The sequence below is a fragment of the Manacus candei genome, unplaced genomic scaffold, assembly GCF_025592945.1.
Source record: "Manacus candei isolate 608988 ecotype Guabito, Panama unplaced genomic scaffold, ASM2559294v1 h1tg000014l, whole genome shotgun sequence".
Classification (NCBI taxonomy): domain Eukaryota; kingdom Metazoa; phylum Chordata; class Aves; order Passeriformes; family Pipridae; genus Manacus; species Manacus candei.
Genome location: NW_026138062.1, coordinates 12,528,684 through 12,552,367, shown reverse-complemented (window position 1 = coordinate 12,552,367; position 23,684 = coordinate 12,528,684). Strand labels below are relative to the sequence as shown.

General features: G+C 35.7%; 1 protein-coding gene across 3 annotated transcripts in view; it reads left to right on the top strand.

Moving 5' to 3' along the window:
• The first annotated feature begins 982 nt into the window (after positions 1-982).
• SCEL (sciellin) overlaps positions 983-23,684 on the top strand; it is a 48,202-nt gene continuing 25,500 nt past the window's right edge. The window contains exons 1-9 of one of the 3 annotated variants that reach the window (XM_051780504.1): positions 983-1,403; positions 7,585-7,660; positions 11,427-11,544; positions 12,166-12,228; positions 12,538-12,606; positions 17,830-17,898; positions 19,632-19,697; positions 20,893-20,958; positions 22,991-23,023. In XM_051780504.1, the coding sequence (XP_051636464.1) occupies positions 7,618-7,660; positions 11,427-11,544; positions 12,166-12,228; positions 12,538-12,606; positions 17,830-17,898; positions 19,632-19,697; positions 20,893-20,958; positions 22,991-23,023 (527 nt within the window). In that variant the 5' untranslated portion in view covers positions 983-1,403; positions 7,585-7,617. Of the gene's footprint in view, positions 1,404-7,584; positions 7,661-11,426; positions 11,545-12,165; positions 12,229-12,534; positions 12,607-17,829; positions 17,899-19,631; positions 19,698-20,892; positions 20,959-22,990; positions 23,024-23,684 lie in introns of all 3 variants that reach the window. The other 2 variants (XM_051780503.1, XM_051780505.1) reach the window with 2 other exon arrangements.

Genomic DNA, 23,684 nt, shown 5'->3' with positions numbered 1-23,684 from the left:
CCATTTAATGCTAAATGTGCATTTCTTACAAGGAAAGACATCTGTTTCATTTGGGGGGCAACTATAAAATCTCAATATGTCCCTAAAGAGATATATTCACAAAAGTTTCTTCATGATTGCAAAAAGGTAAACATTCCAGGACCGCTTAAAGTATTTCTAACTTTCAGAAACGCCAAAGTTGAGATGTACAAAGTTCAGAAATGTTTACTTCCTTGTATTCATTAATTCTGATACTTGTGGTAGTTAGGAGTTTATACTTGGTATTTTCTTGTCTGCTGCACTGTTTCATCAGCTCTATTTCATCAGATATAACTAATGTTTAGACAATAACTTCACCCTCCTAAGTACCAAGCCTATGAAGAGGTAAAACATCAACAAAAATAAGGACTAATAATAAATTAATTCATGACAGAGTTTGATTTGTTTTTGATGTGTTCAAAGAAGTTCCTAACTTTTACAGAAGATAAAGGTTGCCCAGCATCTTGCTAAATGATCTGCCACATATTTCATTACAAAAATTCCCCAAATATAAAAGAAGCATGAGCCTGTACAAGCTACATTAAAACCAGCCTCTGTATCTTAAACAGAAGCATGGAGTTGTATACAGTATTTCTATAAGAAAATTATTGATTCTATACTACTGTATTTACTAATAGTAAGGCAGTTCTTAGCCTACAAACTTATTTGCAGCCATTTTAAAGAGAGAAAAAAATAAGTGAAGGTAAGCTCTTCTCTCCTTTCTGTTTGTTGCTGGTTGTACTGCAGGAGAATGCAAATATACACAGATAAGAGAGTCTTGCAACAAGATCTGATGGGAGGGATTTCCCTCCAGATCTTTTTACCTCTGCCCACGTACTAAAACAGCACAAATACTTTGTGCAGATCAGATTCTAGTGTGTGTTCCCCATGTAACACTTATCCAGAATTTTTCTTTGGTGAAATATAGTGTTCCTTCATGTTCACCTGTGTAAATACCTGAAACCCTGTAGCTGAGAGGCAGCCCTACAGCTCTGCAACGTATATGTGGAAAACCAAAATGACTATAGTATATTTTTCCAAATGGTAATCACTTAGCTTTCTGTTTCAGGGTCTGTTAAAGCAGTTCATTTCGTGAAACCCAGCCCTACTGCACTTGAAAAGCACAGCAAGCACAGAAGCGTAACAACTCACCCGTACTTCTAATTGATCTGGTATTTCTACAAGGTGCCACCCTTTTCCACACCTCCTACCTCCTCCTTAAGTGACTCAGCCTCTGAAGGAGAAATCTCTTGAGTTTTCAGACAGCTGGATGGGAAACAACAATTCAGCTCTCTGTCTGCTTTGACTGTGCCTCACTTCCAGCTGTCTCCAGGCTGACTAACCACACTGCGCCACGCTAGGACACTAACTTCTACCATACCTAGGTAAGGATGTTTACTCTTCTGGTTTTATATAACATGTATGGAAAGTCCTACATTTTCAGATGTTCTGTGACTTCCTAGTGTCCAATTCAGGATCCCACTTCAGAGAATCTGATTTTCAAGAAGTGTGGAGAACTTGTCTATGAAAATCCAGGTCTAGAAGTTTTACAGTTTAGGTGTTCAGTTTTCCCAGATCTTTCTGACTTCTCCTGGCTCTGCGATCTCAATTACTTGATTATTTACATTATGTTGCTAATTGCATTTTATTCTAGTGCTAATTCTCTGATGACAAACTCACTATTCAGACCACTTTTCATGAATAGCTATTTAAATCTCAGTTTTGCTCTTTGGTTAATTTTATTGTTAGTTTATTCTTTCTTTGTAATTTTTATCTAAAATTAAAGAGTATTTACTCTTTTCTCCTTTACTTGAATTTGCTTGAATTTTACTATTTTGGCAAAAAACAATTAGCAACAGTTTTCTTTCATTTGCACCTTTGCAAAAGGAATAGCATTCTACTTCGATACAATGACTTATCTATACAATTAGCTGAACCCATGTATAGACAGGATGTGTTCTTCACCAAAAATCTAGGAAAATGAATGACAGAGTTGAATAAACAAAATTATTACCTCCTCTTCTACACGTTATTAAAAAAAAAAACCCAAACCACTACATCTAAAACTGATCATGCATTTCTAATTTGAAAATACATACAGATTTGTGTTCTGACTTTGCAGCTGATTTTAATGACAGTTCCAAAACTTCTTTCAAAACAGAATCTCCTCCGCCCACATCTTGAAAAACCAGTTTTGAGAGCTCTTTCAGCTACAAAGATGAATGATTTCTGTCATACATTCATGTGTTCTCTAGTCCTACCTTACCTATTCCAACCTTGCTTGTTTTCTCTTTTACACATATACATGTTTTTATTTTCTGTGAGAGTTGCTATTAATTCTGTGGCCAAAACTGTAAAGTAAAATAATCATTTAAACCCAATGTATTAATTTCAGAAGTTCACAAATATATTATATGGCTATTGTTCTGATATGTAAATCTTGGGGAAAAAAAATCAATCTAGGAACATACTTTTATTATTCTTTAATGTCTGTAAAATAAATTTAGTTATTTTTAAATGTAATTTCAGCAAAAAGACAAAAAGACTAACTAATTGCCAAACAAATAGAATCACCAGTGGCAATTCTGTAGGGAAGAAAGTAGAGAATCAGTTATACATATAGACCTGCACCTCACAGAATGGACGTTTAATGTTATTTGAAGAGATCATATTCTCATCTGAAATAACATGTTTGGATGTATGAAGGTTGGCACAGTATTGACTGGCTCTGGCTGTGATGGTGATTTGCAAAACAACCTTTGTTTGGAACCAAGGAACACAAATTCTTACTTAAGTTTAAGTATAGGTAGCCAGATTTGATAGCCCAGTCACCCCACTTTGATATCTGAGAGGGGCAATGATGGATGTAGAGAACAGCAAAATTGGTATTGACTTCCAAAGCAGAAAGATTTTACCTCACACACCTATGGATCCCTATCTAGAAGAACAACTATAACGATGTGTCTCCCCAGTGCCTTAGTTTTAAGGCTTGGAGATCTTCATCCTGTATAAAGTCAGAATTACTTTAATCAGTTGCTTGCTCACACTTACTGTATTCAAGAGAAAGGATGGAGAAAATAAAAAGGTTTGCTGACATGAAAGGTGTTAAGTGAAAGCAAGGAAATACTGTTGTGTGTTTCATAATTGTAATTAAGACCAAATGTGCTTTTTTTTTAAATGTTGTATTCTCCACAGTCATCTCATATAAATGAAAGATAAGCCTCGTACTATAGAATTAACATTAAGGGTTCAATGGAAAACAAAGCAAATGGAAAAGTAGAGCTGAAGTAAGTCTTCATCTCTAATGGAATAGGTCTAAAATATTGAGCTCCACTCAAATAAGCTGAATGTTCAGCTTATTTCAGAACAGAATATTTCTTCAAGAAGATGAAATTTTGGTGGCAAGTTTCATATTTGGGATAAACAAAGAAAAAAGTATATGCGTCTATTTTCTTTTCCATATGGCAAATACTAGATACTTTTGAAAAGCTGGAACTTGAAGGACATGTAGCAAACAGTAGTCAGCAAGCTGTGGTCGTGTAAAGCCACATATATAAGGAGCCTGTTAGTTCCAGCTGGTGTTTCATGTGGACACGCCGAACTCAGCTGCTTCTTTACAGTCCAGGCTGCTTTAGCAATGCAGCACAAGAAGTTGGATGTCAGGAAAATTCTGAAACATTTTTGTTTTAAACTAGTTGTTCAGTTACAACTTTTTGTATTACCCAGTTAATTAATAATACTGGGAAGTTTGACATTTTAGGCATTTGCATTTGGCAAAGCTTTATATGAAAAACCTCAGCATAAAAACAAATGTTTTGACTTTTAAGAGAAGAAGGTGTCCCCCTCACATCCCTCCTTCAACATTTACTATGCTGAATTACTTATTATACAGTATATATGCAGTGCTTCTTGTGTCTAAGCTGTGAAAATAAATATTGTTTATTAAAAAAAATGCATATAAACAGAATATTTACAAATAAGGTCTTAATCACTGTCTTAGCTAGAAGCCAAAGAACACAGACTAGTTTGTTCCGACTAATTTGGTCAGATGTGGAAAACATGAATCTTACAGGAGATGCTTGTATCGTTCTTATGTATTTTTTAAATACAGCTATGCATATATGTGAAGCCTCATCAAATAGGAAGCTACAGCCAAGAGCAGAAGGGGGGCAAAAGGGATCTATGAAGGAAGAATGGGCGTGTTCAGACTATCTGAAAACTAGAAGATCTAGCTTTCAGAATTTAAGGCAGGCCTGAGGTATTCTGCTGATCAGTCACTGCAGGAGGTGGAAAGGAGATGTAGAAGTGTGAATATAGATATTTGTGATAAAAATAGGATTAGAGACCTGTGCTACTTTTGGAATAACTTCCTTCCAAGTTGAAGGGGCATTTGACTTTCCCTGAAGTTATGTCTGAAGTTTTTTCTGAATTTCTTTGGAATTATATTTGGGTTTCTCCAAAAATTGGTGAGGGTCTGAATCCAGGACTGGCATGTCTTAAAATCATTTGAGAACTGCTCACTGGACTGGCTGGGGCAGTTTTAATTTCCTTTAAAGTTTCCTGACGCTGTTTTTAAATTCAAATTACACTGGAGCTGCATTCCTGTTTGTTTTTGTTTTGCATTCCAGCTGAGTTGTTTTGCTTCAGTGGTTGAGATCCTATTAAGAATGCCTGAACTAAATTTACTACTATAGTATACTATAGAAACCTATAACTCCTCTTTCTCACAAAGTTAAAAACTTTTTTTTAAATCTGCCTATGAGCTGAAGATAAAATGTTCACTGACCTGTGTGAACAATGTGACAGTTGCACATCTTTATTAGCTGGAATATTTAAACTAATGTGATCTTAATGTTTTGTCCATTCTCCTTTCCAAATACACAGATACACACACAGAGTTCAAAAAATGCTTTGATGAGCTGTATCCTGCCTCTTTATGCACGAATCTTTTAATTTCTAAGATCCTAAAATTTAAGTCTTACGCTGATGATTCTTGATTGTCTGTGCTACAGACTGAAGTAGCTTTTAATTTGCATTTTAAATTTTAAAGGATCAATCTTTGATATACAACTTGAAAGTTCAGAAGCATGAAGCAAGCCTTGAGGACAATATGGCAGTATTCTGTAGGACTAAAATGCCTAGGTTTAAAATTTCAGAATACCTGGAACATTTTCAGTCCTGACTGTAAAAGGGAGTGTGGCTGCTTTTTATATTCATTTATGCATACTACTTTTGGGTTGGGAGACTAGGTAGCAGTTTATTCTGGATGCTGTACACACGTGCAACAGAAATATTGTTTTGCTCTTAAACCATTAAAAATTAATATAGGACGAGACAAAACATAGTTTTAATTAAATTAAGGGGGATGAAAGAAACACACTTGCTGGACTTTCTTTTGTCTTGCATGGATACAACTAGGAGTTGCAAACCTGTTTTATAGTCACTTTTCATGATCTCAGTGTCATTAATACATTTGTAATAATCTGTAGATTTTAAAGACAAGCCTCAAAATGTATGGATTTTTTACTTTGGCCATAATTTTTATTTCAGAACAAATGCCTGAGGTTTTTTTGTTTATTTCTAACAAAGGTATATGATACTCCTTGTCAGTTCTGTGACAAATTTCAGTTTATATTACAAATATATAGGAAGGAGGGCTACAGTCTAACATGAAGTCTACATAGCAGTTTCCTGTTATTTTCAGTACTAAATATTTAAATTGCAAAATGTGTATTTTAAACAAGATCTTTTAAGTCTTAAAATTATCTCATTTCACTTAATTTTCACAAAAGAAGTCTCCTTTTTCAAAGTTTTACAGTTCATTTCCCTTAGCAAATGGCTTTAAATGTACTTATTAGAAAATAAATCCAAATTCCTTCTATACAAACTACTACTTCTTCTTGAGGAGAAGAAGTACTAGTTCTCATTGCTTACAAAATATTCTGAAATATCAAATATTATCCCAGGACTGACTGACTGCATCAGATGTACAGCTGTTGCTAAGCTGAGAACATAAATACATCAGAGACCTCTCTACCATCTTGGGACAGTTCAGGAAAATTTATAGTGAGAATGGTCACTATCTAAAACTCATTCTTTAATAACCTACCTGAACAGTTTCTAGGAAATTCAGTGCATATATGTTTTAAACCTTCTTATATAAGTATTTTTAAAAGATATTTTATAACCAATTGCAAAATAAATACGGCTCACCATAGCCCCGAGCAAATTTTTATTGTGTGGGAATCAGATCCAGCAGTCACATGTTTTCTACATAAACTGTGCCAATGCCTGTTTGATACCAACACCTAAGCTTAAAAAAACAAGAATGTGGGCTGGAGCTTTCCAATCAACATGCCAGAATTTTAAACACCAATAAATATCTGGAATTTCACAACTACGTAAGATACATGTGAACTTTTATACTTTTGCTAGAATCCCAAATCTTCTTCCCTTCCCATCTGTAAAGAAAGAGCCACAGGCTCCAGTCTCAATCCACTCTATCTTAGGTGTGGGAGCAATACACTTTACATCTGCAGTAAGAAAAACACAATAGCTGTGTCACCCAGAGAAATGGGAACGTTTCTGATTTTTAAGGGCTGCTGCTGTCACAAAAACTGTTTTCTAGTGCTTCTGTAAATCTTAGTAGTCTGACAGTGGAATTGGTTGGCAGCTTTCCATCTTACCATTGTTTTCTTGGAAAACACTGCTTTTTGAAAAGGAATCCACTTGCTAAAGAGGGTCAGTTTTGGCCACACCTGTAAGTCAGTGTCAGCATTGGGGTTTTTTAACTTAAGGGAGAATTTTTTGTCATTGAAAAGTCATTATGTTCTGGTTGATGCTTTCTCTAGGAAAGCTGGTATTCACAATCCAGTTTCAAAGGAAAACATGAAATCTTTTGAGTGGCTCAACTCCCAAATAATTGGTTGGGTTTGTTGTTGTTGTTGTTGTTGTTGTTGTTTTGTTTTGCTTTTGTTGTTGTTGTTGGTGTTTGTTTTTTTTTTTTAAATTGGCAGTCTTGGAGGCTCATTTTTTTAACCTGATTTGAGATAAGGGAAGAAGTCAGTGAATGGAAAACTGTTGCAGAGCAGAAGAACTGTCTCTGTCCTGGCCCCTTGCATTAGCTGCTGATCACTGTAGCTGTGAGACCCATCAGCAGGGCTGGGTAAGCCCACCTGTGCTCCAGGTGCCACTCTGAGCCACTGACTAATACTGTTTTCCCATTAAGCTTATCACCTCACCTCATTCTTCATTACTCAGTGTGGCCCTCCGAAGGCTATCACCACACCGTGTGTTCTCTGGGAAGATGCTCCCAAAAAGGGAAAGGAAGGACAGGCACTGTGAAAGGCAGAGGCACAAGGCAGGAGTACACATAGTCATTACTAGGCAGGGAAAAGCCACCACTGTGCCGCAGATTCGGTCTGAGCAGGGCTGCAGCCAACACTATGCCATTCCACCCTGTCAGACTAAACTTATGCAAGGAGGTGGTCGAAGTGGACAACAAACTTGAGCTGTTTTTGGGGCTGATTCCTAATATCTTCTTTTTTTTGTCGTGTTTCCTTTTAGATTCCTAGAGAAGGACAACATACCACGGAGCAAATGTCAGCTTTCAGTATACAAAAACAGTCTCCAAATCAAAGCGGTAATACCAAGTCTTCTCCATTTTCTGCTCCCAGGGCACTTGGAGGCTGAGGCGTGGCCTTCCTCCTTTCTAAGTATCACCATGCCCATCCCTCAGCTCCCTCACTGGGCACACTGCCACGTTTCGGCAGTGACAGGATGGTTATTAGTCACAGCGCGACCCGCTTCAGATGCCAGACTATTGGTGTTGTGCACAAACTGCTGCTGGCAGGGATTCAGGCCAGAACATCCCACTGAGCAGTGTTGTGTGGTGGAGTGGGGGAGTCAGGTGGTGTGGTGCAAGGTGGTGATTCCCCATGCCAAAGGCTGTGGTTGTTGTGGAAAGCCCACAGGAGCACAGCAGCTGGAAGGGCAGTGGGCAGATTCATTGATCTCAGCACCGTCTCCTTGACTCGCTCAGGGAAAATGAGGAGAAATTGAGGAAAATTAGAACAGGGCAAGGGGAGAGAAAAGCTTTTTAATCATTGTCTGACGGGATTGTTTGTTCCTCTGGAGGGACAAAACTTGAGGAGGGCTGGAGTTTGCTTTCTATGCAGAGAAATGATCAGAGGCAAACTGTAAACATGATGATATTTTCCATTTTCTTGAAACCTAAAAAATACTTCTGAAGACCAAAAGGTTTTGAAATGCATGTGGATCTGGTTTGGGTGGGATGTGCCAGGCCTAAGTACACCAAAATTAGTGCAGCCACGGCAAGGAACTGCTTGGCTCTATTGTGTTGAGGACATAAACCTTTTACTGTCAAATTAAGACAGGGACAAGCTGCATCTGCCTGCACTCACATGACCTGAACAGTTGTATCAGATCTACGTTTAATTTTTTAGTTGAAGCTTGGGAGAAAATTCATTAGACCAGAAATCAGTACTCTTCAGCAAAGCCAGGGCCTCAGGTAGCAGCAAAATGCTTGCAATATTTCTTGACAAGAAAACAGTGTATATCCCTTGGCTACTGCCTTTATAGGAGGTTTCTCAAAATTTCTGCACCAAACAGTTTAAAAAGCCATGATTTCTGTAAAATACAAATGATTTTTTGGGTAGGTGATAACAGCTTTCTTAAACTGCTATTGGAAAAAGGTCAATATGTCACATACATGGTTAATTTTAATAGTTGGATATATACTTAGTACTTCTTGATTATATAGAAATGTTTATGTCATGTTCATGTCATTAAGGTTTTTCTTCAAGATTCTGAGGAGGTTATGGCTGACAGCATAAGAGCACAGATTAAAATGCATTGGAAACAGATCAAAGCATCTTTGGCTAAAACTACTAGAATGAAAAGAATGCTGGAATCATTTCCACCCCTTTAGGTGCCATCAGCTATCCTTACTGTAGAGAAGTTTTCTCTCTGGAATGCATAAACTTGAGCTCACATTTTTCCTATTTTTGAAAAATTAACTTTTTTTTTTCCCCTCCAATACAAATGATTGTACCAAATTAAAAATACCTAAATATTCATGAGAATGGAAACATACACATTTTTAGAGCAAACACACTTCATATGATCTTGTTGGCTAATTAAAACTATCTTCATTCTTGCCAGTGACTATGAGACGATGTTATTGTTTAAACTGGTGAAGGTCCTTCCTCTTTTTGGTTTGCAAGAAGTGTTTATTTTAGCAGATATTCTAATGAACCACTGGAGGTATTCAGACAAACCTGGGATGCCTTCATTTTTTGAAGTCTTTAAAGTCAGATTTTAACAAATCTTTTTAAGAGAAGAACTAGTTCAATTGGCAGTGAACAGGCTAACGCAGAAATCATGAAGTAAGGATAGAATACTTTTTGTTAATCTACCGTGACTGTTGGCACATTCTTAAAAACATCATCTTTGATGTCCCTGGTCATTTGTCAAAGGGCTGCATCTATGCTGCTTGGAAAAAGAAAGCCAAACCTTGTCATCAAGGCCAAGAAACAGAAGCACGTATCGGTGCTATCACAGCTGTGTTTCTCAAACCTTTGCCACTTCTCCAGCAACTCAGTCTTGGGGAGAGCAAGTCCAACACAGAACCAGAGAACATCTGCAATTAAGCAAACATGATTGATGAGTCCAAGCCTTTCATTCCTTCTCTGGCCTTCTTTCATTTGGCAGTATGGACATATGTACAGTGAATATAAATAGATAAGAGCAGACGCAGTTTAAGTTACAGTCAGACATACATTTTTAGACTGAATTTTATCTTTGTACTGCAGTGTTTTTCTTTCATGAGAAAAATGTATTTAAAAATTCAATCTTGACAATTGTCACTTAAAATATTTGTTTTGGTGCTTTTTTTGTTATTTCATCTTCCACTCATTGTAGCCATTTGTCATTTTTTAATGTTATCACTACAGCTGAAGTTCTTGTATTAAAAGTAAGAATTACATTTTCTTATAAATCACAGCAGAATGCCAAAACACATCTTTGACAAATGACATATTACTGACTGCATGTATTTTCTGTGGAGCTTGGTATTTCCATACACAATCTTTACAGTCAAATGTCCTTGCTGAACATCAGACAGCGATGTTTCCTGAAATCTGATGGTCTTGCACTCCTTTTGCATGAATGCTCAGAAAGTGAGGAATTAATGTATAAAATCATGAAGGTGTCTAAAGGAAAACCCGAGAAACTCTGTATTTTTCATCATTAATTTTACTGATTATTTGGATGTATTAATAAAGGTTTTGTATATTTAATTTTTTTACTTCTTTTGACTGAAAAACTTGGGGTAAATATTGCAATTAAAAAATGGAATTTCTATTTAGTCTGAACTTCTAGCTTTTCATTTTAAAAGGGCATGTTAAAATATCACGACAATATTTTCTCTCACCTCAAACAGGCTGATCATATGAAACTTAGGTAGGGAATAAAAGAACTGAGAATGCTGGACAGTAGTCATTGCATATTTTTTTCTTGCAAAAAAGGGCCAAAATCCTCATAAAAGGAAACCAAAGGAGATAAACATCAGCTTTCTAATGCAGAGAGGAATCCAAAATTTCCCAAATCAAGTCAGTATCATATTGTTAGTTCTTCAATATACTAAATATTAGCATTGTTGGGCAAAGATATTTTAGGTTGTTTTCATAAGTAAATAAGACTTCTGTGTTCATAAAGCACATGAGTGTGCATGTCTGTCTGTCTCTCCCAATAACCTTTGAAACTGTGCACCAATTTTAGTTAAATTTGATGTAAAGATATAGATCTTAAAGGTATCGCTTTTATTAAAGTTCAGTAAAACTAAGGAGCTCATTAGAAAAGAAAGTCTGTTCATTCAGCCATTAAGGAAAAAGCTTCAGAGGGAGTCTGACATTTTGAGAAATGTGAAAATCCACATATGTCGGGCTGGGTGTAGCTGGAGGACCATGTGGTCAACTCAAGATTAGCTTTCATTCAAAATTTGCATCCTGTCACACATCTGCAAATATAAAACCCATAGACAACACCCCAGGAAATAGGATTCATCAGTTTGACTTTCCTGGGATTACTGTGGTATGCAAATTTCATAATTCCTTTATCAGATCTGTGAAATTTGTTTACATTAAAAATATACAAAACTCCTTCATATTAAGGATGAAACTGATTTAGTTTGGTAAACTGGCTTTGGCAGTCTTTTCAAGGTTGAAGCCACAAACTTATCAGGGAAACAATCTTCACTAAACAGGTGTGATAACTGAAAATTCAATTTGTGTTAAACTTTTACATATTTTAACCTTTGTAATAGTACTCGAGGTTTCCAAAGTTATTCCACATGTTCATTTTCAAGACGTGTTTCTCTGCATTTGCAGATAAGAAGAGCCCCTCTGTTGCAATCAAAAGCAGACAACAGGCTTCTCATGATATTAATAAACGACGGACACTTTTGCAAGATAACAGCTGGATAAAGAAAAGGCCTGAAGAGGAAAGGTAAGAAAAATATGAAATGCATTTGTGCTGCATTTCAGTATACCATGTACATTTTCTTGGAATATCTATTTTTGCATGGATGGTATCAACCAGAATTAGATTAATTAAATAATTCTTATTTATTTATCTTGATGAGGTATTGATTGCCTTTTGAAAGTATTAGTTTGCTGAATATTCATTATGTTTTTCATTGGGACTTTCAACCTCTGAGTATTTAATGAGGTGCCAGGTTTCTGCTCTATGAGAAAAATCCCACATTTCACATATTTAGGTTGTAAGACTATGATTTGACTTTTTACAACCATGAAGATTATAAACCTTGGCAAGTTTTTTTAAGGAGCTTTAGTCAGAGTCAGATTAAGTTTATTCTAATATAAACTAGGACTTGCATTACAGCAGAAAAAACACCCTCATTATAAAGTCCATGAACAGCTTGTAGGAAGAGATAATCCTTACTACAAAATGTCTGAAGTCTTCTACTGCAGAGATCTATAGCTGAGGCAATCACAGTGGTAGTGGACAGCTGTGAAATCTGACCGAAGACAAATCTTTTGCCAAGAAAAAGTTCTCTATTTTTAATACTTCATTTTTAACTAACCATTGTTTCTCTTTCTCTCGAAGTGCTGATGAAAACTATGGAAGGGCTGTGCTTAATCAATACAAATCCCAAGATAGCCTACACAGGTATGGTAGAGTATCTTAACACCTTTCTGATAATATTACCAAAGAAATCTGTCATTATATCCTGTTTATAGCAAGAGCTTGCTTTGTTCAGTTTTAGTCTATACATATTTCCACTGTAAATCCGACTCCAGTGTCAATAATTCTTAAGTTGATCACTGCAATGAATGCAGGGTTGGATCTATTGACACCTGGATGGTCAGAAATCCTGTATGATACTTTAATTTGAGACATAGATATTGGTATTTTTGTGATGAGTTGTTTAATAAACACAATGACAAATGTGACATTTCTAACTTTCTTTTACAGTAGTAGCACAAATGAAAAGGAAGGTCAGACAGCTGTACTTGGACGATACAGATCTGATACCACCTTGGACAGGTATGGCTTTTTTCTGGATGTATTATATTTTGTGATTCGCATACCTGTGAGAGGTCTTAAAAATGAAAGAATGAATGAAATCATGGGGTCTTTAAAAGTTTTGTTATTTATTAATCATCTAATTAAAAAACTTTGTATGATTCTTGCATGAATTTTCAATGAGGCAAATGGAAATGTAATTTGAGAGAAGATTCTTTTGACATCTTGTTCTTCTTTTTTCTGTAACAATTTCTGTGTATTCTTGTCCTTATAACTGTATGTATCTTTCCACAGATGATAACCATTCCTTCCCAATTTTCTGTTTTTCAAACTATAAATCAAAGTCCTGTCTCCAATAGTTAAGCACAACATGGCTAAACCTCTTGTTCTTTGCAAATCCTCTCTGCCACTTCATACTATGATCAGTACAAATATAAGAATCATATGCTTTTCATGTAATTTGAATGTTCTGTTCAGCCCTGACCTCTGTTAAGGTATCACCATGTTAGTGTTTGCAGATTCTTTCTGCATTGCATCTTCAAAATCCATCCCTCCCATTAACATCTGCAATCCAAAACATGCTGATGCTATGAGTACCTGCACATAAACACACACTGTGGAAAACGTGCACTTGTTTGGTTGTTTCTTAGCACCGTGTTATTTTATTTCGTGACCCTTACTACTGCTGTAAGATACAATGCAAAATTGTTAGATAAAATTTACCTTCTCCACATAAGGCTGGAAAAGAATAGGCTAGAAACCTGTGTGGTATCATACCCCTGTCTATTCACCCCAGTGAATCCTGCTGTATTTGTTCATTCATCATGAGGAAGCCATTCTACAACTTCAATTTACATATTGCTCTTCTCTGTATCTTTCATATTTCCATATTAGTCTTTTTGATCTGGGGATCCAGATCCTGATGCACATATTTAAGATCTATGCACACCTTGTACGTACACAGAGGAGTATAACAACGACTTCTGGTTCATTTGCTTTTCCTTTCCTTGTACTAAATAACGTTGAATTTGCTCTTCACTGTTGAGAATTGACTTTTGATTTCATAACATTACCTATATAATTGCAAGATTTCTTTCCTTAGTAATAATAACTCATTCAGAGATCAATTGCTTTTCTTGGCAGGCATTACTTTGCATCTAAGAAAAGTGAGCATCATCTGCCATTCTAGAAATCTGACATATTAGCAGATGATTTCTGAAAACTTTGCCAATTGGGATTTGTTTTGACTACCATGAATCAATGACATAGTCAAGCAACATCATCTCACTCTTCTTCTTTTCCAGATAATTCATGAACATTGGAAAAGCACAGGTCTTATACAGCTCTCCTTCCACTCTGAAAACTTACTGTTTATTTCAAATCTTTCCTACTTTTTAAGCAGTTATTTATGCATGGGAAGACCTTCTCTATTACCAATAGGAGATCAGTTTATTTAAGGGCACTTAAAGCAAATTTCTGTGAAGCTTTTTGGAAATTTGAGTAGGATATATCAGCTATGTCACACTTATTCATACGCTCATTGACTTCCAAACAATTTTTAAGGTTTAATTTTCATGCATCAAACTCTGATTACTGATTTAGGAGTCATAGGACAGTTACGGTTTCTACAGTGTCACTGAAGACCATTGTCCTTTTGCACTCTATACCTTTTTGGTTTATGCTGATATATAAAAATGTCTGAATTATTTGAGATTGTAAGGTGTCTTTGTGTTTTCATATACACAAATATCTAACATAAAGGGTTCTTAAAATGTAAGTGATGAGAGAGAATACAAAGAAAGGATTATAGGTGTGAATATACAGTTCTGATAATTAGTGCAGAATATGTCCATAAATGGAGTGAATAATGATGCTTCTATCTTGAAATTATCACAATGAGGAAGCTGCTGTCATTTATTTCTCCTCAGTCATCAATGGTCTTCCTAAAACTGTGAAATACAGCCATTCCAGGATTAATTTGTGCACACCTATTGCCAGAAGGCAGTTCTGTAAGGGGTGACCACATGTTCTGCAACTCCTCAAACTTGCAACCTGAGGCATAACAGGGTGTGGTGATGTGTTTTCACTTAGTACCTTTTTTATGGTTGAATTTGGTACTTCTGCTTCCTCTGTGAAGGATGTTCTCCACTTGGTACAGTTCCCTTACTTTCTTATAAATTATTTCTGGCAAGCATAGCCATAGTACAGAAGTCTTCCAAGCTTAGTAGTAACCAGTTTGCAGAACAGCTATATTGTTTATTGCCTCTGTGAAAAAGCAGCATTCTTTTTTTTTTTCTTCAAAAGTAAAAGACAGAGCTGAAAACAGAGCATGTTTCTGGAATGTAGAAAAAAGTTCAAAGGACTGCTCCTAGTAGGCGCTTCTAGAGAAAAATTACATTGATATTGGAGATCTGTTGGATTGGAGAGCAGTTTACAGAATTATGTCATGTTGTCTTTATGGAAAACTATTTTTGCCTAGCTAAAATTCTGTAAAATGGCAGTCTTCTATTCTGCAAGAGTTCTTTATGAGTTACCTGTTTTCAATCTAGATATTAGAACATCTTTTCACAATTCTACTTTGAAACTCTTCTAGCCATGACAGCAATATTACAAAAGAAAAGGCTTTAAAGAATCTGGATGAATATCTCTAGCTAGTTTTCAAAATGACAAAATAATAATTGAAATTTGAATTAAGAAAATCTTTGATGACTATAGGAATAATTTTGAGTTCTTCATTACATGTGTAAATGTGCAAGTAAAAACATATCTAAAAGCCATATTAAGTGCAGCCTTTTGCTTCCTGGATACTGCCATATCCACATTCAAAAAGGGAGGTTTTTTATATGAATTTTGCCTAACCCAGTGTTTACAAAATTCAAACATCATTTTCCATATCAAGGACCTGGGAGAGATGTTACAGGTGACTATATGCAATTGCACCATTGACTGCAAGCACAAGAAAACATTGAACACTATTAAATTCTTTTCAGAAATCCAAAGATTGATGACAGTAGATGCACACGTATTGGCATGTAGATTTACACTGCTTCTAACTCAGACAACAATTGCTTTGCACAGATGACAACAGACAGACTTTCTGGATGGATAGAAAAAATTTATTTATCCTTTTATTTCTCTCTCATTATTAGCAGCTAACTAAATATTTGACGAAAGAGGGGAGAAAAAAGTTAGATAGTGACGAAAATTACATTACTATTTTTTCAAGTACTGAATCCTAAGTACATTTATAGGAATTATATCGGAATAGATAGGACTGAAGCAAATGAGACACTTTCATTGTACACTTTATTAATAATGTAATCCTTTGGAATGGTAGAATTTATTAGGAAAGGACTGGAGAGCAAATCAGAAACTACTTTAGTATGTGATTTGAACCTGCTTTGAATATCTTGAACACTGCATGCATCATTTCACTTATGTGAAGAAACTACAATAGAACCACAAAAAAAAATTAAAGAAAAAGGTGAGAAAGTATGGAATAGCTTTCGTATGCAGAATATCTGAAGAGACAAAGAGTCCTCATCTTGGAAAAGAGTAATATAGGGAAAGTGAGTGAGGAAGGAGTATTTTCTGTTGCACTGTAAGAATGAGGAGACACTCTATAAATGTTTGTGTCATGATTTAAGAAAAAAATGAAGAAGATAAGAAAGAGAACATTTGTTTTTCTCTTAATGCATGTATTAATCGTGGGAGTCACCACCACAGGATACTGTGGAGGCCAGAAACATAAGTTGGCTCAGAAAAACTTAACATGACCAAATGGACCATTGATCCAGAGATGTCTGTTGGAGACGGCATTCTGGGTGCGAACAGAGAATATTCTTCAACTGCCAATCAGAAGCTGAAAAGTTGTACAAGGAGAAGTTAACACTATACTTACTTTTCTTTAATTTGCCAGATAGAATCTTTACTACATTAAAATGAGGAAATACAAAATTACGTAAAGCAAGGTGCTAAAATTTTGAAAATACACAATGATATGAGAAAGAAATGCTGGTTCGTTGGCTAGTTGGCAATAAGGAGGAACGCTCAGGTTTGCATCCGCAGCAACGCCAGCATGTTTAGTGAGACCTCTAGCGATCTTCCCAGTAACTGTAGCTGCCGTCACAGTCAGAATCTGCCCTGACGCGAGATTGTCATTTGCACAATTAAATTTATGTTTTGCAAAAGGCACAGAGCACATGCTGGTGCAGATCGTTTCCCAGAACCCCTTGGAAGGTTTTGAATTAAATACAACAGTATTCCATCCTGCTTGGCTGAAGGCAGGATACAGAAGGTTTATACATAATGTTAGATTATAGTTCTAGGATTAGTTATTTTGTGTCTCTAGCTTCACTTTATAGATGGGAATAGTAACTAAAATTAAGAAATTTCTATATGTAAATAAGTTGTAGCTCAAGACGTGTTTCACTTGATTTAACCAAATACTTAAGATAACTCTCTCAACTCAGCATTTGTCATCTATTTCAATGTACATCGCTTTATATTTGAGCATTTTGGAGTCATCCTGTTCTTACTAAAGGATATTCCACTATGGAAAGAAAGTTGGAATAAAATAAGAACTTAATCTGCTTCAACTAGGATAGCTACATGGTGCTTTCTGTGAAAATTCTGAAATGTTTTAGGCAACAATTGTAGAATCCATAATAGGCTTAAAAAATTATGTGTTTTTTTCTTCATGGAAGTTTCATGGCTTAATGATATCAATTTAAACACAAATAATATAACTTCTTTGATAGAAGTTATTCCTGTAGGTCATTACAATGCTTTGCCAGGGATTTTAGACCAGAATATTTTCTTACCACATTGATGTCTAAAATCTGTAAAGAAAACAAGACTGTTGCATCTCTCAAGGAATGGTGAGGGAGAGGGAAAGGTGCCAGTTCTGTGTATACTGCTTGACTGAATACTGCTTTCTTTCTAGTATTCTGGTCTAATTCAAAGGAGTTGTAATAAATTGTTAGCAACAGTGAGGCTTAATACAGTATATCTATCATTGTTTGGACATCACCTTTGAAAAGTCTTTTTCAGTGAGCTACTTAGGCTCTTCAGATAATGCACTAAATTTATATAATTTCAGCTTCTGTTCTATACCTATTTTGATACTGGGGAATTTTTAATCTATACACAGGGCAAATTGATACTACATCTTTTAATTTTATTGAAAGTGAGTTTAAAAAATATGAGAGTGTCTATTATCAATAATTTCTGTGTTTCTGACAGAATTCCGACCAGAAGTGATACTGATAAAGTAAATAAGTGCCCAACTCTGAATGATAAGCAAAACAACAGGTATGAGTTTTGGAAACATTATCATCTAAATATTATGTATTATAATTTATCATTTATCATGCATTATCATAACTTTAGAATACATGTACATACCGAGAATATATAGAGAAATTACTTGTATGGAATATGGCCTAATGGTTGGCTTCATTTCATCACCTGACAGCTGGAATGTAGACTCTATATTCAGATTACCACAGACTTTTTATAGCCAATGAGGAGAAAAAGGGTCTTTCGGAGGACAATTCCTCTGGTGTTTCTCAGATATTTTTTTTAGAGTAAGAGGAATTTTCCTTAAAAAAGCCTATTTCTCCACACAGATTAAAAGAGAGACCATCTCATATTACACATTTGCTCAGCATAGTGATTGTTTAAAAATTACAATATTTTAAACAAAAGAAGAAGAAAGAATCAGAGTGTTTCTAAAAGTGTAGGTATATTCTAGAGCTCTAGATCTGTCTGCACAAAGTCTACCAAATGCAATACATAGTTCTGAGGGAAGTCTACATGAAAAAATTCTAATCAATGTTTTCAGTGGAAAATACCATTGTACATTGCCAGTGGAAAACTTGGCTACCAAAACATAAAAAATAACTTTTTGACAGGTTGATTTTTCCAGTAGAAAACTTTTCTTTTGTCAGAATGTCAGTCTTTTTTAAACAAGAGTTTTAATCAAGAATAAGTTAGCACAACATTTTTGACATGTTATTAAAAAAGTTGTTATGATTCAGAGGTGGCCACTTTATATTTGTAATATGATTACACAACACCGAAAAAATATTTTCTAAAGAACTTACAGCTATTAACTAACTGAAATTTTTATTAAAGAAAGTCAGAAGATCTCAATCACCATATTTATAAATGCAAAGGGACAAATACATTGCTTTCTGCCTTCATCAGCAGCAGAGTTCTATCAGTAATAAGTTACACAGAATATATTTGCTAAAGAGCACAGCAATTCAAAAAGTCATCTTGTGAAGAACTGAGATATTGCTCTGAAGAGTAAATCAATACCTCTGGCATTTAAAGTTCAACAGAGGTCATTCTTTCAAATTATGGTTTTGCACCAGTATGTGGTAAATCATGGTGATGATGACACATGAAGCATCATATAAACTGGATTTTATGTTATTTTGTCTGGAGATGGTTTTTTAACAGACCAACCATGAATTCTGAAGTGGGTCTTAAGTGACATTTCAATTGTATAAATATTTTTTCCTCCCAGAGAGCAATAAAATTATTTGTAAAGCTCTAAAGCTCTATACTTCAATTACTATAATTGACTTGCAGAGAATAAGACAATAACTTTTTGATAAATTTTATGAGAAAAATCACTGTCTTGGATATTATATAGTTTAGGAGTATGAGGAATACCATCTCCTTTACAGGCATATCATAACATTGAGCAGCTTACTTGAACAAGAAACATAAAATTTAAAGTATGAAAAATAAAGATTTTAAATATTGTACTGATTGGAGACTAAAGCATAGGTACAGAAGTCAAGACTTTAAGAAGTCAGAAATTACTTTGGTTACCAAGTAAAAATGCAGCTGTTCTCCAAACATCAGAATCCCTTAGTGTCCCAAATTCTGTATTCTTTGAGGTATTTCCAAAATTTCAGTTGGCATGTAGAAATATAGTTATACGATTTACCATACACAGATTCTGATATTTTTTATCGTTTAAAATGATACCCCTGTTGAAGATTAATGAATTAAGTATATTTCCTTAACAGGCAATCTTGGACTCCTAATGCAGCACTCACAAACACTGCTGCCACTTCTTCAATCAAGAAAAAGAGGTATTCATAGGCACCACTGCTTGGTTGCTAGAGGATATATAGCACCGTATTAAGCCTTAGTAATGTATCACAATTACATAAAAAATCATTACCAGCTTCCTCCTCCAGCCCACTCAAGTTCCTCAGCAAGCTTCAAGAATTAAACTTTTGCACACTCTGGCTTTTTCCTTGGGAGTTAAAATGTTGCTTTTGTAGAGCCAGTTTCGTGAGCCCAGTGGACATGGCACAACTGGTGCTAACTCTTTGCTGCAGCCCCTAACTCAGCTATTTCAGTGTCATAAGCATTTTTAGTGCCTAAATTTAAAGCATTGTAGCTCATTCTAATTGTGAAATCTCTGATGCCAAACTTCACCCTGTGCTGTTGCAGTAAATATGAACCACAGAGTTCCCTAAATGATATACAGCCACCTTTAAAAATCTGGATTTCAGATAGTATTTTCTGGGGAAGAATAAAAACAGGGTGTAGAACTAAGTAAATTTTTAATTTAAAATACACTGCTGGTGATAGCCATATTTTTCTGCATCCTTCTCAGCTGTAAATTCTGTTAATTTGTGATTTTTTTCATATTTCATGCATAAAAATGTGATCATTAGAATTATGAATGTAGAAATTAAAATGTGATCGTTTCTATATTAATAGTCCTGCTTATTTGGTGGAAGTTTAAGGTGTTTTCAGTCCAGTAGTTCTCTTCAGGCTCTTTGAAGATACAGAAGGTCATCAATGAATTGAACTGTTCCTGTTACAATTGTTTTTTCCTCACAAACAATTCCTGGATTGATATTTAGAGGGGGAAAAAAGGAAAAAAAGGAACAGCTTGTTCTGTTTATGTAACCTGTAATAGTCTGAATTTGTTCCTTGGGTTGATACTTTACACCCTTTCCTTTGTGCTCTTTATCTGATTGTCCTTTCCAGGAATGATCCATTTATTTGTACCATTCAGACTGCAGAAAAGATTGACTAGAGTCACAGAATACATTTTTTACAACAATAATTAAAATTAGTGTATTATTTCCTATTCCGTTCTGTTGTACGTAAAAAAATGGTCTAAAAAGTGTATACATGCAGTGTTTCAAAATGCTGATAATTTAAGGAAAATTCCAGGTATTTTTTACACCACTTTTGACATTCTAACATTCACAGTGTGATGTTCAGCATTAAACAAATACTCAAAAATTTATTTGTTAACATTGACAGGCAATCTTGGATGCCACCCCCTGTTTCGAGTACTAAGACCAAAACACAGGCAGTGGAAACCAGACAGTAAGTATGAATGATTACTAGTTATTTCCTAATTCTTGGCTAGAGCCAATTTTGAGAGTGAGACAACAGGGCTATTCTTTGATGGACTGAGTTTGATGTCTAAGATACCCTGCAAAAAGAAGGCATCCCATGCCTAAGTACTTGTTTTTGCTCTTGGCAGCCTTATGCCCAGTGTTGACCGAAGTCTGAGTATATGAAGTGCCAGCAACTTGAGGTTACGTAAATGCCTCCAAAATTATTCTATCATGCTTGTGTATTTTTTTCACGGTTTCCTTTTGAACTATTTCAGTTATTTTGCCTCAAGGCAAATCTGCTAAAGAGAGACTGGCCATAAGGGCAGGAATCTATTGGTGCCATTTCTGTTGACAACCAGGGGCTAATCCTTGTCCCTTAACAGCATCAACAAAACCTCAAGATCTGCTTAGTCACCTGTCAGTTAAGTGTCTAAGAAATAGTTTAGAAGAAAAGATCACAATAAAGTTACTTGCAGATGAATGTTTAATATTTATTTCTGAAGTTGTGGTTGCTTTCTGGCAGACTAGAAAGAGAACAGAGAACATTTCTTGGACCTATATCTAAAACCAGAATATGGATGGTTTAAAATATTAATGAATGAATTTCCATGGTATTCTCTGCTTAGGTCCCCTATTGGCTCCAATATGGCCTTCTGTTTCCCTAGTTTTAATCCGGGAAACTTCCAACATGAGTCATGCATAGCAATGATGAGAATTAAATGAAACAGAAATGAATGGATACATTGTCGTGTTAGGTATAATCCTTGGTAGATTATTGCCCAGGGAGTTTATGGAATCTCTGTTACTGGAAGACTTCAAGGTGAACCCTTAAAACTAAATTTGTCAATTATTTTTAATCTTATGTTTACTACATTCTATCTCTTCGGCCAAATATTCAAAGTCACTCTCTACCCAGCACAAAGATAGCTCATAGATGCTAAAGTTTATTTTTTTTTAAGTCAGTCTTTACTAGATGTTTTTAATATGCCCACTGTGATGAATTTATCTGCCTTCACTTCAATATCTTGCTAAGGTCATGGTAATTTTGAAAGATGCATCCTCTATATGCCATCCACCCATCTTTCAATAGGAAGCTGGGATTCCTGTATTCTTCTCAACACTAATTAACCAGTTACTCCTCCAGTCTCATAGTTCAGAGAAGACTGAAATACAGGCATATTCTGTCTGAAGCTTTCATGTCCCTTCCTGGATCCTCTAACAATGATGTAATCAAGGACAGTTGGCTAAAAAGTCATGGACATTTAATGATTAATTGGTTTAACTTCTAAAAGTGCTTTTAAGATATGAAAGCTATTTCAATTGTGAATATTACTAATAATAGCCAGTGAAGGAAAGCCTTTTACTTGCCTGTGAGTTTCAGGAAATAAAGCACCATGCATAGATGCTAATATGCAGTTTTTAAAGGTCACCATCAGTCCTAAAGATTGAGTAAAGAGCTGTGTCTTATCTTCAAATCTGAGAACGGCTGACTGTTCTGCTGTCCTCAGGAAGGGAGTTCAGTAATCATGGGTATGTGGGTTTTTTGGTCAGGGTTATTTATATACCAACACGATATACATGATACACGTGATATGTAAACTTCTAGAGTTCTTTGCCTCAGTTCCCAGCTGATTAAGCATCCTTTACAGAACACTTAAAAGAAATTGCAGTTGGAGCTAAGACTATAAGCAGCTCACTGGAATTGAGTGTTTTGGTTGTGATTTTTATGCTGAAAACAAAACACTGTGAGTCAGAGTGATTGACCAGAGAATGTCCATTGAGGAAGGATTATCTTAGTAACATATCAAGAATGTGATTAAATCTTGGTATTATGCTACTTGACTTAAACATGTATTCTGCATTAAGAAAAAAGAAAAATATCATCTTGGAAGGAAGGAAAAGTAAAATTAATTGCTGTTGATTCACCTAAATCTTGCAAAGTGCTTCAATACTAGCATTTTGCATTCCGAAATACTACCTACTTGGTTTCTGAAATGGTTACTCTGTTCTTTCTCTAGCGCCACTTCAGGAAATTCAGAGGCTCAAACAAGGTATATCTTGCTTACTTTGCTTCTTAGTAGATTTAGAAATGTAACACACTTCTACGCATAAACCTTGAGTATTATTTTAGATTTATTTAAAATATCATCATCATGGCTAGGCTTTGTGAACGAAGATTTGGGAAGGGCTCTACCCATGTTTGTTGCAAGCGTGCTGGTGGCTGAAAAGGCCAGTACGAGACAGGCACGTCCGGTTGCAAAAGGCACAGCAGAAAGACTCCTTAGGTGGTATATTCTGCAAGGCACGATTCTTACTGCGTTGCCTTTTCTCCTCAAGGGTGATCCTGCGTGCTTTCTCAAAAGCATCAGCAGCGTTATAGATGGTGTGTCTCCGGGTCTCTCGATTAGAGGCCAGAGTAGAGCAGTTATGGTGATCAATACAGCCAAGGCTGAGATGTTGTTTCAGGGAGTCCTTTTCTCTTCGGGGTTCCTCTCTTGCGGCAGCCGGTGGCAAGTTCACCATAAAGCAAGATCTTAGGGAGGTGGTGGTCCTTCATCCTGGAGACGTGCCCTGCCCAACGCAGCTGTGTTCTCAGTAACGTGGCCTCAATACTTGTGACTGCTGCTTGTTCTAGAACAGACGTATTAATTATTAACACAGACGTATTAATTAAAATATAAACACTGTATAATTTACCAGGAAGGGTTCCTC